At 31.9% G+C, this 17,524-nt stretch overlaps 1 protein-coding gene across 1 annotated transcript in view; it reads right to left on the reverse strand.

Moving 5' to 3' along the window:
- Positions 1 to 2,910: 2,910 nt before the first annotated feature.
- The window catches only part of LOC134235013 (uncharacterized), a 40,834-nt gene continuing 26,220 nt past the window's right edge, over positions 2,911 to 17,524 (reverse strand). Inside the window, exons 10-15 of the mRNA XM_062717097.1 lie at positions 15,398 to 15,688; positions 14,931 to 15,164; positions 13,429 to 13,588; positions 5,522 to 5,555; positions 3,761 to 3,844; positions 2,911 to 3,226 (exon numbers count right to left, since the gene is read on the reverse strand). Coding sequence (XP_062573081.1) covers positions 3,209 to 3,226; positions 3,761 to 3,844; positions 5,522 to 5,555; positions 13,429 to 13,588; positions 14,931 to 15,164; positions 15,398 to 15,688 — 821 coding nt within the window. The 3' untranslated portion in view covers positions 2,911 to 3,208. The remainder of the gene's footprint in view (positions 3,227 to 3,760; positions 3,845 to 5,521; positions 5,556 to 13,428; positions 13,589 to 14,930; positions 15,165 to 15,397; positions 15,689 to 17,524) is intronic.

Genomic DNA, 17,524 nt, shown 5'->3' on the forward strand with positions numbered 1-17,524 from the left:
AAATGATTTTGATCTCACAAGAACATTCTTTGAGTTTTTCCTAATATCACTATACTAGCAATAATTGTTTAAGTTACCTCCCCCTATCCTTCTACTCAATGATTTTATGCAAATTCTCAAACATCGTCACTCAGGCAAAGGCTTTAAACTATAAAAGTCTTTAAGCGATCGAAAGCAGATCAGATACACTTGAGAGTACTTTACAGTAAGTTTGTGAGAGTGAGCTCTTCTCACTAATCAAAGTGATTCATAAACCAATGGTACATTTTTAACGACCACTCAAATCTCGAAAGATTATATACTCAGAATCTCAAAATCGTCATTTTTCTTCACCAGTATCATGTATTAATATTATGCCTTTGTCAGGAAATGGTCGGCAGACATAGTGACTATCGTGAATATCCATTGGCACTGGTTTTGGACGTCTTTACTCTACCTACCTACCTAGTCCTTGTTATGCCCGTGGGCACATAGGGCAAGGACTAGATTTCTCCACTTCTCTCTATCTTTAGCGTTTCTTTCCAGCTATCCCCACATTAGCTTGTGGTCCCTCATTTCTTTTTCAACCGTCCTTCGCAGGTGGTCTCTTTGGCCGACCAGGTTTCCTCTTCCCTTCTGGTGTCCATCTAAGGGCTACTTTGGTGAAGTTGTCGGCTGGCTACATCAACACATGCCCTATCCATCGCCATCTCCGTTTAGTCAACAAGGTTCGCATGTTGTCTGTGCTGGCCTTCTCATGTAGTTTCACATCTGTAATTTTGTTTGGCCAGAAAATCCTCATGATCTTTCTAAGGCATCCATTGTGGAAACTAGAGAGTTTGCATATGTCTCCCTCTGTCATTCTCCAGCATTCTGAACCATAGAGTAGGACAGATAGTACGCAACTGTTATATATTCTTATTTTTGTCCTTCTACTTATGTCATTTGTTTTCCAGATGTTCTTGAGGCTAATGAACGGAACGCACCTCTGGCTTTACTTAGTCTGGCCTTTATATCTTTGTCCGCATCTCCATCTGATGTTACTATGCTGCCAAGATAGGTAAATGTTGTTGTGTTGCTCAAGTCGTTTCCATCAACCTGTATTCTTGCTGGTTGTTTGGTGTTTAATGACATAACTTCAGTTTTCCTGGTATTGATTTTTAGTCCAATTTTTTTTCTGCATTTCTCTGTAATTTTGATGTTTTACTTTGCATAATTATGCTTTTCCATATGTGATAGTAGGGCCAAGTCATCTGCGTAGCCTAGGTCTTCAAGATTGGTAAAGAGTGTCCATCTTATTCCTGTGTTATTTCCATTTAGGGTTGATTTCATTACCCAGTCAACTGCTAGTATAAAAAGGAGAGCTGACATCACACATCCCTGCCTCACGCCAGATTTTACTATGAAGGATGCATCTGATGAGCTGCCTATAGAGCAATTAAACTCCACGTAAAAAGCTTTTATCAGTTCTGCTATCTTTGATGGTATTCCATAATGTCTTAAGATCTTCCATAGACTTTCCCTGTGGATACTGTCAAAGGCTTTTTCGAAATCTATAAAGTTTATCATAAGCTGTCTTTGCCACTCTGTACATTGCTCTATGATATTTCGCAGGGTAAACACCTGGTCGCAACAACTTTTCCCTTTTCTAAAACCTGCTTGTTCTTGTCTTAGTTTGGCATCTATTGCAGTTTTGAAGCATGATTAACACGTCTTTACTTTGCTTGTAAATAATGAACTGGTTTTCGGTTTGTCTCTTTATTTTAATAACGGTCAGAAAAATTATGTTTGGAGTTTCATATACTAATATGAAATCATTGGTCTTGCCATGATTTGCATTTTGCTCTTTTACGGAGTTTTTCTTTACTTCTAAATTTTATAATAAAATTATTTGTTCGAAATCACAATATTAGAGTAATTTTTTTTTAATTTGTTATGGAGTTCTACAGGTTTCATATATTTCGCTCGGTTCAGTTTAAAAAATTAAGTCATATTGTGTCTTAATATATTACATCAAAATAATTTGATTCATTGCCAATGAGATTCAAACAAACAGTAATTAATACAGGGGGGGGGGGAGTGTCTTTAACCGCGAGTTACAGGTTATCATACCTTTATCTCAGATGTTTCACTTGTGTCAAATTCTTTTACCCCTGTCTCTCATATATAGTCAATGAATTAAATATAAACAGTTCATACAATCATAGACAGCAATGCTTTCTGACTTTATCAGAGATAGTGCAGTCACCTAATATTGAAAATAGACCATCTGAAATCAGAGAACAGTCGTTTTATTTTAATAATCTGACGTGAATATACAAGTGTATGTAAACAAGTGTAATTACGGATAGATGCATAGATAAACAGGAAGTTAATAACAGGTTTGTACAAAATGAATCCCATCATATGGCAATTAAGCCTCAACCAAGAGAGTGGTAAAATTTCGAGCATGTGCAATGAGCAAGTTGCTGAGAAAACTGCAATGAATATTGGTTATGGTACGGACAGATGCAAGGATAAACAGGAAATGTTGACATCAGACTTGAACAGAAATAAATCCCACCATAAGGCATACCGGGTATGCCTCAGCAAAGAATGTGCTAAAATTTCAAGCATCTTTGATGAGTAGTTGTTGAGAATACTGCGACCAAAATTTTTTTACGGACAGACACACAAGGGTAAAACAGTATACTTCCCTCTCCTTCGGAACAGGGGTATAATGAATCGGCTGATTGAAGGCTTTTAAAACAACTCACTTAGCTTTTAACTTATCTAAAAAGGGGGGGGGGGGAATCATTTATCGCAAAGGTTCTTGTTTACCATAAAAAACGTATCACAACTAATGTCATTTACCATAACTACATGTAATAAATTCTAGCTGAGATTTCTACATGAAATGAGACAATTTATATTTTTTATTTGACAGCTGTATATAACAAAATAAGACATGAAGCTAATTGTTTTGTGTAAATCTTCTTTATTTTATTATCCACATTTTCATAAAAACATGAAATCAAAGAAAGTCAATATATTTTGAACTGACAATAAAAAAATGAAAGGTGGCACAGTGTAGAGGCTTCTTCCATTTGAGATTGGCATTTTACTTGCATTCATATCTTCTGTGATTCCCATCATTTAGGTAACTATACAAGTGAATGATGAACTTCCTTTCGGTACATCAAGTTTTTAAAAGTTTTTGGCAATCTTAGGCCAATCTGGAACCATGACTTCATTCACTAGGCCTTTTCTTTAATGAATTTGCAAAAAAGTAATGTTTTATTATATTAACTTCAAAGTTTAAATTTATTGGGTATCGCAATAAAAGAAATTTTTTTTTCTTGATAATTGCCGTCATGTATGAGATGAATTTGCATGATAATAATCAAGGAATGTTTTAAAGTTTTGTAGGAATTTTTGGTGTGTAAATCAAACAGAATTGCCACGTACATGTAGGCATGAAAAATATGCCTACGTGCAAGTCTTGTGTGATTTACACACCAATAATTCACACAAAAATTGAAAACATTCCTTATATTTACATTATACATGCATAACTAAAAGCATCAAAAATATACTCAGTAGTTGAATTTCCCGCTGCCCTATATTGTTACAATTTTACTAACGTCGCTGTAGCCTCATTGTGACATCACGTTAGTGCACATTTCTCCCTGTATATTTCTGCGTGTTAGTATGTATACACGAAAATGGTATTCAAATCAAAAACACAGCTAATATAAATAATGGGAAATCTAGGTACAGTAGTTTGACATGAGAGTCATACCTGCCCTCCTCCACGTCCTCGACCCCTCCCTCGACCTCTTCCCCTTCCTGCCGCTGGGTTAATCGGTCTTGTTTCACTCTCATCCTATATGTTAATAAGAGGGCCATTGACCATAATATGCACCAAAGTAACTTCATAATTCATTGTAGGTTTAATTTATAAATTGTCACTGTTTATTAAACTTACATTATGTTTTGTTTTGTTTGTTTGTTTGTTGTTTTTTTTTTTGTTGTTGTTTTTTTTTTTGGTAAAGTGTAAAAAAAAAATATTGCAGACATTAGGTAACCAAAATCTTTCAAAAGTATGGCCTGAGCTATTAGAAATCTATTCTTCATCAGATTATTTCCAATACATTTAAATTTCTACTGGTATAGATGTTCAGTTTCATCTCTGGAATCCCTGAACAAATTTCAATGAATATAGCAAATAACACTTATAGGAAAAGGAGAATTGAATTTGTGAAATTCAAGACCCCACCTCCAAAACGAGCCTTTGGACAAGGCAAAAACTTCAATGTATCAAGATTAATGCAATTTTTTAACATCCCCCCATCCCCATTGCAAGAGTCCTCTACTAAAATTGTGAAATTCCGGCCCAGGATAAGCGGTTTGGAGTAAGGGTAAGGTTCTTATTAATGATTATGCACCATTACTTTAATTTAAAAAAATTGTCTCTGGCTCAATCTAATTAAATTAAATAAAGATAAATTAGATTGTTTCTAGTTATAAAGCTACAATACAAATTAAAGTGCATGGTTATGATAAACAAGGGGTGCTTTTTCCAAATTGTTTCAGGGCTTAGGGGTTAAGGTGTGGTTCTATTGTTTTATACAATGAAATGCAATGGATTTTTTTTTGGGGGGGGGGGGTGAAAATTTTCTCTGCCCTTGTGTATTTAGCAAATATATTAATTTCATGAGTATGATGAGTAAGGATGCCTCTATTAAAATTGTGAATATCATAATCCCTATGCCAGGATTTGGGGTATTAGGGTAGGGCTCTGTTCATTTTATACTGAAAATGCATAATTTCCTTGAAAATGTATTGTCCCCAGTGGGCAGTGGGAGTATTAATTTTGCTCTGTCTGTTCGTTCCTCTGTCTGTCTGTAGTTCTGTCTGTCTATAGCCCTTTTGTTTCCTCATGATATCAGTCCAGAAGGCTTTGAACTTTTATTATGAAATTTTACACAACTCCCTATGATCTAAGGAAGATCCTTAGTGATTTTGCAATTAGGTTAAAGGTTAAGGTAATAAATTCAAATATTCTGTCTGTTCATTTCTGTGCGATATCTCATGAACCTTTGAGCTTTTACAATGACATTTTATACCACAACTCCCTATGGCATAAGGAAGACTCCTATTTATTTTTAGGGTCAAAAAGTCAAAGGTCAAGGTTATAAATTCATACATTGTGTGTATGTGTAAAACTTTCATTTCTGAGTACTAGTGATATCTAAAGAAGCTTTTGAATTTTTGCAATCAAAATTTAATACCATAACTCCCTATGACCCCGCCCGCCTTACTAAGTGTCCCCATCCCCCCTTTCAATCCATGCATGCTCTTCTTTTTACCTAAAGCGCGGGACACAAATTCTCTGACTTAGCTTGTTTTATAAATTATATATTACATATTAATTTATAAGTTTTAGGATTCCTGACTCAGTTACTTTGGGTGGGGTACCAAAGTACGGCCTTAAATTTTCAGCATGACTATTTTCAAAGCATTTTCTTCGAGACCATAATTTCCTAATTTATACTTGTACCTTATTGCCTTCTCCTGCTTTCTTTTTCATGTACCTGCAAAATAAAATAAAAAGGTGAAGCCATTTCTTTTAGAATATCTTTTATAACTGTTGATTGTTAAAAAAATCAATTTAGAAAAGAACCTGACACATGTAATTGAATGGTTCTACTGTAAAATGGAAATTTTGACGATGTGGAAAGATTGAAAAAAATTGATGAATTTCGTATAATAAAAATAGAGTTTTCACTTGTCAACCTTTACTTCCTGCTAAAAGAGCTCTTTGAATAAAGTACAGATATCAATAAACTTTAAGTCATTCAACATAACATTTTCACAGTGTATGAAATGAACAGTAAATAATAATTTTTAGCACCTTAGGAATGTGAACTTAAAATTTTGTGATTATATTTGTTGTAAATTTAAGGCCAGATAAAATTAATCTTTAGATTCTCATCCCTGTCCGCCCATCTCAAAGTGTCCCTCCCCGTTGTTTTTTATTTTGCTTTTTGGGTGTCAAATGTATTTTCATGTAATGTTATTCAGCAAGAATCGGGGTTAAAATTTAAGAGTTACCTCCCGTCTGCATTAAAAGTCGCATGGCACTATTTATTGTAAAATAGCCATATGAAGAATAGCGAAAAATCGGCAATAAAAGCAATTCAAATATGTAAAGAAAATATAATTTTTCAGTATAGAGAATGCCGAGAAGGAAAAATAGTTAAAGAGATTTTAACCAATTAAAAACAAGTGAAGAAATAATTAATGACACCTGGATAAGTTTTACGAATAACGATCTCCAGTTTTATGTGATTTGCGTTTATAAAAAAAAATAATAAAACATCGTCTGCAGACTTAAGTGAATACTAGTAGTCTAAAGGCAATATTAAATCTTAAAACTGACATTAATTTAATTTTTCGTATGAACATTTAAACGTTTTTTTTTTAACTAATGATGACATTCGCTATTGGTTTAATTTCGCGGAAAAATGATGAATCGCAAACATAGTGAAATTAAAACCATCGTGATTATTTGCCAGTTTATAGTATTTAATTTTCTATAACAAGAATCTTCTATAACAAGTAGATATTTAATTAAAACAATACGAAAACAATAAAATCTATTCATACTAGCATTGGCATACAAGTACATGTATATTTAAAAATTTTGTGTATGAAGTGTTCTGTTACTTTCAATCATAAAAAAATAAAGGATAAAATCCGCTCACCCGCCCCAATTTTTTTTTTAGTAAATTGGGATTAATTTTTAATTTATGTGCATAATTTTTTTAGTAAAGAATTAAGGAGAGACCGAGAGAGAGAGAGAGAGCGGTTTGAAATTTGACTTCAGGTAGACTTTTACTGAGGAACTTGTAATTACATCTAGTATACCTGTATAGAAGGAAAGGTGGAATGAAAAAAGAAAATATGTTTAGCCCAGAACTAGGATATATAACTGTATAAATAACTGTGGTCTTGATCCTCTTACAATTTTTATTGAACTTTACATATAGATGTTCCTCACAATAAGACAAAGAACCAAGAGTCTAAATCATTATAGTAAAAGAGAGAGCTCCTCTAACACATACATGTAGTAGTGACTAGAATTGACAGCTTCTAAATCTAGGATTCAGAGTTGTGGTATATGTGCCCTTTATTCATATTTTGTTGTGAGCAAAAGCATGGTCTTCTTTGAATTTATTCAATTAAAAACCGAAAAATACATGTATTACATTTCAAACTGAAAAATGCTGATTTTGACTTTGTTTACAAAACCATGGGACAGAGACATACATGTATGACCCCGCTGCTCACAGACAATTTATAAGGACATGTATGATAATTTTTCAAGATATTCTTCAAATGTTGATAAAATTAAAAGAAATGTTGCTACACAGCAATATAAACATGGTGGTTTGAAAATGATTGATATTGGCTGTTACATAAAAGCTTTGAAATCAACATGGATAAGGAGAATTATTAATGACAATGACTCCAAATGGAAAATTTTGCTTGAAAATATAATTGATATTAACAAATTAATAAATACAGGATCAGTATGTTTAATAAGTGTTTACACAATCAGTTTTGGAAGGATACTTTCAATGCTTTTCGGGAAATCCAAGATAATTCTGAAATTACAGACTGGAATGAATATGTTAACCAACCTTTATGGTTGAATAAAAATTTTAAAATTGGAAAACAATCTGTCTTTTATAAATTGTGGTATGAAAATGGTATTACTCATGTGCTAGATTCTCCTAGATGAACATAACAATTTTCTATCATTAGAGGATCTACAAGATAAATTTGAAATTAAAATAAATTATGTGACATACAATGGTATAAGACAGACAATACTAGCAGACTTAAAGACGTACAACACACTGGGGGAGATAACTCTTGCAATTTCAATTGAACGTTTGACGTGACGTCAAGTTTAACGTCAAAAATAAAGCGTCAAAACGACGAGTAAAACGATCCCGATGTTTATCAATCATGAAAGAAAATTGGGATATGGGGCTTGGCTGTGATTGTGCGTACCATACTCATCAATAAGTATTTTTTTTAATTAACCCGATTAAACTCCGTAAAATAGTTAATACCATCTCTTAATGTTTATTTCATTTCATTACGTAATATCGCGACTACCAATAAGTACCTCGCAGTTATCTAACTTACTACCGCTCTTTTGCGGGGGAGTCGAGAAAGGTCTAAATTTCTGGGGCACATGACATTGTATACAGTAGTGACAATCGCCTGATTCCAACAATTTAATGCCGAAATCACAATGTTTTGCCAGATATTGAACCCCAAATAGTAGATTGTCAAATAAGTAAAGTTTAGAATATTTTAACTGCTTTAAAATGTGACGATTTTCAATGAAAATTTAACGAGAAGAGTCCGCTTGATTAAAAATATCTTTAAAAATATAACAATTTAGGACTGGCTCCTCTAAAAAATTTATTAGGTTGGTTCAGCGATTGTTTAGCAAAGTATTCCACCAGGATTTTTTACTTCTCTTTCCTTATAAATGCTACAATGATCGATCTTGCACTGTATTAAATAGCACATTTGCCCCCACCCAACAGACGTTTCCTACCTCCATCGCGAAAGAGTTCCGGTAAGTTAAGTAATCGCGATATCAAGTTTTCATATACAATAAATTGATTTTTGATCAAAGCGCAGCATTTCTTTTTTATTCTGAAAATTTTATTTTACATTGCCAAAATTTTCATTATGTACGGCTATAATATAACATTCCGATTAATGGTCTTCATTACAATTTGTGCATACACGATATAAATATTGTTTTTCTTCTTTAATTAAATAAAACAACAATAAATAAACAATAAACTTTTTACAATGTAAAATCGATCAGACCCTTACTGATCAAAGAGGAACAACTCTGAAAACGTAGGAGATGTTTATTTTCCTCCCTTTATTCACGGTTTTCCACAAATCAGATACATTTACAGCAAGACCCTGATAAATTGAATACTATAGACCTCATATACACAATGTAAGTAAATTGAAAAGAATTGTTCACTTGCACTGAAATTATCTACATTTATGAATATCCTATTGCAGCAAATCGTAACTTTGACTTTCTGTCAACAATGTCGGTTCGCATTTCCTCGAATCAAAACAAAACGTAGCCTATAAGATTTTAGAAAAAATATCAATGTGAGATTTGATATAAATTGAAATAGATGAAGAGTTTAATTTTTGATATTTTGAAGTTAATGTGTACAAATACGGAATTTTTCATTTTAACTTTAAAAACGACATGAAAGAAATGCGTACAATATCATGAGGGGTGTATGTACATGTACATCTAATGCAAATGTCGATGTATCCCCACGGCCATATACTGTCTCGTTTGAAATAATGACATGAAAGAAACTACAATTATTCCATTTATATCACAGGAGAGTTGAACATACACCATTTTTATAATGAATAAAATTAAAGAAATAAAATTAAAAATTAACATATTCAAGTTCAACAAAACTTGATCCAGGTTTCATGTGATATGGAATGCATAACGCATACGTATATATATGGACTAAACACTAAAATCTTTCAGTAATTTTTTCCTGATACACTGTACATATAAAAAGAGTAGTCAATATTTATTCTGCATTCATGAATTTAAAAACTAATGCATATATTCTTGACGAAATACCAGTATATTTGCACTGTAAACGACGTTTCGTCAAACGCTAATGGTCTTCGACGCAAAAAAGGAAGGGGTGGGGGTGATAGGGGTATTCAAAACTTGCTTAAAAATCTACATTTAAATACGCTTTACATATGAGAACATTTAAATTTGTAAGTTAATATATTTTTAAAGCAAAAGCAATATTCCAATTTAATTTTTTTTAATGTGTATGTAGATTCATATAACAAAGTGATCGACCCCGTCTCTGAAAGACGCGCGGGAACGTGATTTATTGAGAAAGGGGTAGGGGGTAATTTTCCGCTATTAAATCAAAACTGGTCGTACAAAAATTATACAAAAAATTATGAAGATTATTTTTACTACCAGCTACCTAAAGAAAGTTTTTTTTTACCAAAATTAAACGACAGGTTTTTTCACAAAAAAAATTGAATTTGAAAAATACGCAATTTTCAAGGCTTAGAAAATTCATAGTTTTTCAGTTTAAGGTCTTTAAAAATTGTTTGATGATATGTATATCAAAAAGATGACTATGTTTTTGTGTTAAATGGTCAAAGGAATAAGCCAATGAAATTTGACATTTATATCTAACCTGGTTTTATTGAAAATCAAGGTTTAAGTAGTTCATTGATTAAAAATTTTCTCTCCTTGTAAACAACTACGGAAGTTCCTGTCCAAAAACCACTCGAACGATTTTGTCCTAAATATGCAAACATGCAGTAGATATAGTCATGTAATAAATATACAAAAATAACGAAAATTAAACGACAGGAATTTTTTGGGGTAGGTGTGTTGTACATCCTTAAAGAAATACAATTTTTATGGAAATGGATTAATGCAAAGACCAATGATTCCTTTTAATATCAAAATATTTATCATTACCAAGAAAGGATCAAAACCTATGTATGATATTCTAAATAAGCCAATTATCAAACCTTCTGGTAAAAATAAGTGGGCAAGATATTTTGAAATAACTGATATACAATGGAAAACAATTTATAATCTTCCATTCCTCGTGACACGGGATTGTAAATTACAATGGTTTCAATACAGAATTAATCATCATATTCTTACTACAAATAGTCTCATGTATAAAATAGGTAAATCCGACACTAAGTATTGTACTTTTTGTGAAGATGAAGAGGAAACAATTTATCATTTAATCTGGGAATGTAATGTTGTTCAGCAATTTTTAAAAAAATTCATACGTTTATGTCAAGCCAAAGACATTGAATTGAATTTCAATGAAAAATCATTTATTTTTGGTGAAAAGGATGAAAATGAAAATTCAGTATACTTCAACACTATGTTGATATTAATGAAGCATTATATTTATAAAGTTCGCTGTCAGAATACCTGTCCATCTATCCAAGGTCTTTTAAATTTATTTAATTCATATTTTAAAGCTTTAAAACACACCATAAAAGATGATAAAAAACTGACAGATTTTAATACTTTCTGGCAGAAATGGGTTGTTATACTTTAATTAATTTACCATCTTTGTAATTATTATCATCAGTTTTTTTTTTCAATTTCTTTAATAATAATTATTAGTAAATCCCTCAAAGCTGCACTGCACTGGTCTTTCTTTAGCTCCCCCTTTTTCTTTCTTTTTTTATTTCATATGGTAAGCTTAAAGAAAACTGAATATGTTTTATGGCACAATATTTAAAGCTTACCTGTCTCTCTCTCTCTCTCTCTCTCTCTCTCTCTCTTCATGAACTTTTACACTAATTTTGTATAATATGTTTCAACTATGATTAGTCTTTTTTGATTTAGATTGTACATATATCCATACAGAAGTTTGTAATGTTTGTAATATGTGTGAAAGTTTCAATAAAAAAAAAAAAAAAAAAAAAAAGAGAGAGAGATATTCTTTTAAGCTTACAGGGTCAACAGATGTTCATAGACAAAAAATTAGCATGCATTACCAGGGGTTTTTTAAAGATATTAATTGCTTAAAATTCTTGGAAGATTCAAAGAAAAATATTTTAAAAATACTAAACATACGAGGGCTGTTCGGAAATTAATGAGACAGAGATAAATTAAGGAAAATGCGTCAACATTTTAGAAAAAAAGAATAAAACAAACATGCAACATTTCTGATTCACAGGATAATTAGACATGCTCTTGTGAAATTGTAAACATGCATATCTTTATCAACCCGGAGCAGCATCGCTACGTCATTTTAACGTCATGTCAGCGAGATGTGTTCGTATGTGAAACGATCGGGAAGCGTTTACTTTTTTTTCCTTCGTTATCATATATAATATTAAAAAACTTTATCTTTTCTTAAGGATGTATGATTTTTTGAAAAAGATATGTGCTGTTGCTTCGTCAGTGTAAACTTTTTATTTGTCATATATGCCGGATGACTTTGCATCATGCAGTGCCGATTTACGCAACGCGGGTCAACGTTATTGATTCTGTTAGGTCAAAATTGATATTTGTCCGGAGTTTTTTATTTTACTGTGGTTGAATCATTGGTCAGAAAAATATAATCCAATGAAATAACAATCTTTAAACATGTTTTGCAGCCTTGTTGTTATGGTTTTATCAGGTTGGTCAGTCTGGAAGAGTTTTAGATAGCGCTACACAAAATTTTATGTCTCTCGCTGCTCCGCCTTGACGTTAGATAACCAATTTTTCGTCGTTATCAGAATTCTTTACTGCGCTTAATTTTTTTCATGATCTCCCTATTTCTGATCAGAATTCTAGCAAACTTATAGAATATGCAGTCAAAATAAAACTGAAAAATTATAAACATAAATTGAATTATTATCGCCTTCATTATGGGTCCACCGTGGGTTTGAACGTTGTTGTTACATATTTTCAACATCTGATTTCATGACTGCTCCGGGTACACCTACCATTGACATATTTATCGACCATTGAAGAAAAGACATTTAATATTTGTAAAATATTTTTTTGCTTTTACGAATTCTTAGTGTTTGTCAAACGTTTATGCGAATTTTCACCGAAAAAAATACACAATGTCTCAATAATTTCCAAACAGCCCTCGTATATTCTAGATGTTTCTTTTATCCAGAATTGTTTTAGATGAAGTGTACACCACCATATATAGACAATAAAAAATAAAACACAGCTCCTTCAAGAATTGAAACTCTTTAACTCCATGGAAAAAGTTCAAACTACGTTGCATATGACCTTAATATCTAATAGTATAATTGATCTTAAGTTAATAAGTTTCTCCAATTTAAAGTTATGACCAAGGGAAGGGTTTTAAAACTTAATTCTGAAACCTATTTCTTTTAATCAGACTCAGCTAGGACAAATCACTAGTACATGTAACCTCAATCTTAATAAGTATAAGCTTTTTGTTTCTTAATCCATTTAAAAGTTGTGGCCAGAGCAAAACTTAAACAGCTCTGTTGTAACCCTTATTGAGTCAAGATATGTTGTCAATGTGATCAAAAGAACACTCTGGTCACATGCAACTTTTTTACAAAAGTTTCTAACAATCAAGATACGTCCACACTTAACTTAAATTCACTTCTCATAAAAGTCATTAAATAAACTAAAGTTAATTTTTTCAAATTTAAACAACCACACTGACACACCGGTTTAAATGATATACATTTATATCATGTACAGTGTATACATGTATCATTTCCACAAGGTTTGAAAAAAATTTAAGATTATCATCGGACAAAATACCTACAAACAGATAGACAGAAAGATGGAACAATAGATGTATCTGATAAAAAGCAAGATTATCCTCTCACATTTTGTAAGCTACAAAACCAATGACTCCTAGCACAACCAGGGCACAGATAATTCCAATGGCAACTCCCCCTCCTCCCCCTCCTGATTCCTCCTCAGTTTTAAATAACGGCTGTAAAGTTGGTGATATGGAGCCAGCATCTTTTTCTTCTTCATCTTCAGCTGCAAAATTACTTGAGTTTTAAGACAGTTTTAAAGACTAGAGCATAAACAGAATTTTAGCAAGGATTTAATTTTGGCATTACTAGCATTAGGGTGCTGATCGAGATCTCTAAAAATGAATCTCGCTAAAAATTAATTATTTGTAATAACTTTTTGATGGGCATTATAAAATTGCTAAATTTATTCAACACTTCAAATATTACATACCAATAATTAAGGATAAATTGCTAAATTTGTGTCTCACTAAAATTTTCACTATAGGGTTTTTATTTAGAATGGGTGTATTTCATATATATGAACCATTGCAATGTCTTTATTTTGCTTGTTATAAATAATTGCTGATGAAAATAAAAGTGGGAGGAAGGGCAATACACATTTATGTGCATTTTTTGTTCCCCTACTATGGGTTTTAAGTAACCAAACTAAGCATGCTAAGTGTATGGTTATGTCATGAGCAATGGTGCCTATATCAAAATTATGAATGTCATGGCCTCTGGTTTAAAACACAAACCAAATTCAATTGTTGGTACTTGTTTGATTTCAAAGCAATAATGTATTTTCAGTATATAATCATTAGAGCCCCCCTCCCTATACAGTACCCCTGATCCCAGGGCCTTGAAATTCCTAATTCTGGATAAAGGATCCTTGCTCATCATAACTATGTAGGTTCATGTACAATATGTAGTTATGATGAGCAATGTACATATGTGTGCCAAAAGTGAAGATAATTTTATTTTCTCTCTATATATTTCATTGAAAACGTTTTGTAAAATCATGTACTGGCAAGTCAGGTAAATTTTTGTCCAATTTCATTTTTTATTTCATTACCTAAACCAGAAAATGTGTAGTCGTTTTTTAAAAGATCATTACATATTCAGTTTTTTAGTAAAAGATGGTTCATCACTTAACATATCAGTTCTAAAATTCAAGATCAATGTTGACTAATTTTATAAATGTGCATCATTGAAAGTATGTGATTTAAATTTTCATGTCGCACTTAAATTACAGTATGTATTTTTAAAACATTGTTGCTGATCAGATAAAAACTATTGTTTTTATCAATTTAACTATCAATTTTGGTTTATCCAAAAATTTTTGGTAAAATATATGTCAAGAATTGTTATGATACATATGTACCAGTGATTTACAAAATGTTGTTTTCAATGAAATATTTAGAGGAAAAATAAAATTATCTTCACTTTTGGCACACAACTGTAGTTCATCTGCAAAATACCCAGGAGCAGAGGAGAAAACACATTGACTCCTGAGTTTACTCAGGTGGCCTTAAAAAGATTTCTGTACTATACATGTAACTTTATTTGAAAGAACTTTTTTCAAATACCTCCAGTGTTTCCTTCTTTTTTTGCATCTTCAACTTTTGGTCCTCCTTTTTTCCCACAGTTTTTACTCTTTTTGGATAAATGGGAGTGATCTAGTTTGTACCATCCTGTTACCAATGATGCATTATTGTGCTCCGAGAAACCAGTGGACAATATTTTAGCCTGACATTGGAATGTCCCCGTAAGAGTATCACACAGATCCATTGGTATGGAAATTGAAAAATAGGCTAGATTTGCTAAAGAAAGTACATTAAAATTACATGCAGTTGGTAGTTGTGAAAAATACAAAATACTTATTTAATTATATGTCTTATTTTTATCAGAATAACTAAATATTAGGTATTTTGAGAGTTCTTCAGGCATTTTTAGAAACAGAATCTACTATAAAAATAAATAGAAAACTTTCACTGTTGGCAAAAATAAATAGACACATCAAAGCAAAAATGAATTAAACACAAAATATTCTCACCACTGCCTGTTCTACCATCCCAAGCTGCACGTTTCTTTTTATCCAGCAGAATACGAAATGGGGGAAACATTCGAAATCTGTATGGATGTACAAATAATGCTTTTTTCTTCACCAGGCCAGCCAAAATCACTCGTGCATTTGGCCAGTCATCCAATGGCTGATAGAAGAAGTAAAACTCAGCTACCCTAATAATTTTTGCTTTGATTTCCTTCGTATCCACTTTGCACTGTAACTTCATGTATCGTAATCCTTTAATTTCTTCATATTTTGCAGTTATTTCAGTATAGCCACCTTTAAAAATATTGTATTTCACAATCTCATTTTATTCATTATGTCAATAGTGGTTTTAAAAATTGTATAAGCTGTAAAGTTTTATAAATGTCATAACATTACTCTGATGATCAATTTTGAAAAATAATTCACATTGGATGGTTAATGTATTGTTTATGTGTATATATGATCAATATATGAAAGGGGGGGGGGGGGTCCTAAATATTTCATTGTGTAAGAAATGTTAATGTTGCATCTTAATTATCTTTCATCCACTTCACTTTATGACCAATTTACTTGGTTCAAGATATATGAAATCAGAAGCCCTGTCTAGCTAGTGCATCAACATTAACTTTAGTTAGTTTAACCTTTGGCTTCAATCGTTATTCTCAAGGTTAATTGACTGATTGTATGTTGTTAATTTTCCTATCCAAGAATGTTTTCCCTCATGTAGAGATGTCACCTGCACAAGTATTTGTCCTAGTCAATGTACGCATTCATATGGTGTTAATAGCTGAAGCACTGAGAGATCTTCATTGTGCCAAGGCCTATCATGACATGGGACCTCAGTTTTTTCAAAAGATCTTTCCTGAAACACCCAGAGGAAGGAAAAACTTCAAACACTTATTCCAGCAATAAATTTCAACAATATTTTCCATCTGCTGATATTGTATTTCCAGGGAAGAAGGGTATATGAGGTTAACACAATATAAAGTTAGCCAGTCTTTTTTTATCACCATGGCCAAATTTACACTCAGTAAAAGCAAGACCCTTTTCCTATCCAGTTCCTGCAAGTCATCACTTCTCACTTAAAAAATGCCTTCAGTGTGCCTTAAGGTTATCCGATCCTCAGGTTCTGAAAATCAGGCATTGAGTAATTGAAAATGCTCACAAAGATGTCTCTAAATTCTCAAATTAAAATGTATTTACCCACGGTGTTTCTTTAAAAGTCTTCTTTAAATTTAATCATATTATATAGGGAAAATTAGTAAATCTCCAATAATTTTTCAGGAAATGCGATTTGAACTACCTACTGCATATTCTTTAATTGATAATTGATCAAGAAATACATTTTAGGAATAAAAATCATAGGTATCCAGGCTTTTAAAGAAAATTGCATGAATTTTACACTTATTTGGACTTTACTTTCACCTACTTACTTCCATTATTTCATAATACATAGTGTATGACGTGTTTCCTTCCAAAGAAAATGCTGTAAATCACTTCTAATTTCAAATCATGCATAGAAACATTGGTAACTAAGGCTAAATTAAAAGAAATTTGATTTTTTTTAAATATGCAAGTTTTACTTCATTTTATGAGGTACAAATGTCAAATTTCTAAATACCGTTTGTTAAAACTTTAAAGAACATTGAATCATACGTAGAGGCATAAAATGAAAATTTTTGCATGAAAAAATTTCAATTTCAAGCTTTATTTTAAGATCTTTTGAATTAAATTATAAATTAAAAAGTTATCCTTCCTGGCTGAGGATCATATATCCTTAATTACAGTCCCTCATTACTAATGAAAAATATGTTTGTGAAACACTTATTCCCCTATATGACAGCTTTTGGCAAAGGTTCTAATTCCACAAATGCAAACTGAACTCAAAGCTTAAAGTCAGGTCAAACCAGAAGTCTCTGTCGAGACCGTAGCTCTACTGGTTTATACTTAAAACAAAGGAAGAGAAGTAAACATGGCTTGAAACTTTAAAACAGCAATAAATAGAAAAATGATCCTTGCCACTCGTCAAAATAAAAACTGATGCACAGAATTATGTATCTTAGTATAGTGTACTTGTGTGCCGAGTTATATTGAAATCGGACCAAAACTATAGGAAGAGTAGCATTTTGA

The sequence above is a fragment of the Saccostrea cucullata genome, unplaced genomic scaffold (assembly GCF_032062105.1).
Source record: "Saccostrea cucullata isolate Sc308-1 unplaced genomic scaffold, CSIRO_AGI_Scuc_v1 ctg100, whole genome shotgun sequence".
Lineage (NCBI taxonomy): Eukaryota > Metazoa > Mollusca > Bivalvia > Ostreida > Ostreidae > Saccostrea > Saccostrea cuccullata.